A 768-nucleotide genomic window follows, 5' to 3' on the forward strand; every position below is an offset into this window, starting at 1 on the left:
AGTGAACTCACCTGCCGCCGCGCCCTGTAGACCTGATCCCAGCAGGACCACGAAGATCCAGGTGTTCATTTTGATATCCGTTCGATGTGTTTTCTTTGCCGACAGACTCAGACGAGCTGCTTCCACTCGGAAAGTCAAGGCTGAAATGAAGGGAGAAGAGAGACGAGCTGACGTCATCTTCATCTTCAGCCAATGAGAATTCAGCCTTCGCTTATAACCAGGTAAAACTGACCCAGTGAGGTTATGATCGAAAGTGAAAGTCAAATCAGCGCCGCGTTTCGAGCCGTTTGTGGGAGGCTTCGTGTCGGTCATGTCGGATCTTAAACCTTCTGCTCACATACTGAAGGATGTTTTGTGTGTGATGTTCGTTTTCAGACACTGATTGTTCATTTGTTCTGATCAAAATATCAACAACAACAAACAAACAAACAAATTAATGTCTGTTTTTGGTGAGTGACTGTGGTGAGGAGCGCCCCCTAGTGGTTCAGACCTGCAGGCCATGTGCAGCAGTGCAGCCCCGCACTGTGGACTCTTTTTATCTGTTATTCTGAACACATCTGTGATCAATCAAACCATATGATCGCTAAACGACACGGAGGAGAACATCTTCTGTTCTTTTTCAAGTCCGCGTCCAATGAGGTGTTTTATTTATGAGTCAGTTTGTCTCGGGGCAGGTCTGCTCTCTGAGACAATTTAATAAAACACATGAAAGTATTTCATTGTGAAAAGAAGAACCAAAGACACCAAACCGAAGCAGAAAGAGTCAAC

The 768-nt window shown here is 45.3% G+C and overlaps 1 protein-coding gene across 1 annotated transcript in view; it reads right to left on the reverse strand.

Moving 5' to 3' along the window:
- LOC124075222 (major histocompatibility complex class I-related gene protein-like) overlaps positions 1-327 on the reverse strand; it is a 7,804-nt gene extending 7,477 nt beyond the window's left edge. The window contains exon 1 of the mRNA XM_046418729.1: positions 12-327. Coding sequence (XP_046274685.1) covers positions 12-312 — 301 coding nt within the window. The 5' untranslated portion in view covers positions 313-327. The remainder of the gene's footprint in view (positions 1-11) is intronic.
- Positions 328-768: the final 441 nt, after the last annotated feature.

The sequence above is a fragment of the Scatophagus argus genome, chromosome 17, assembly GCF_020382885.2.
Source record: "Scatophagus argus isolate fScaArg1 chromosome 17, fScaArg1.pri, whole genome shotgun sequence".
NCBI classification, from domain to species: domain Eukaryota; kingdom Metazoa; phylum Chordata; class Actinopteri; family Scatophagidae; genus Scatophagus; species Scatophagus argus.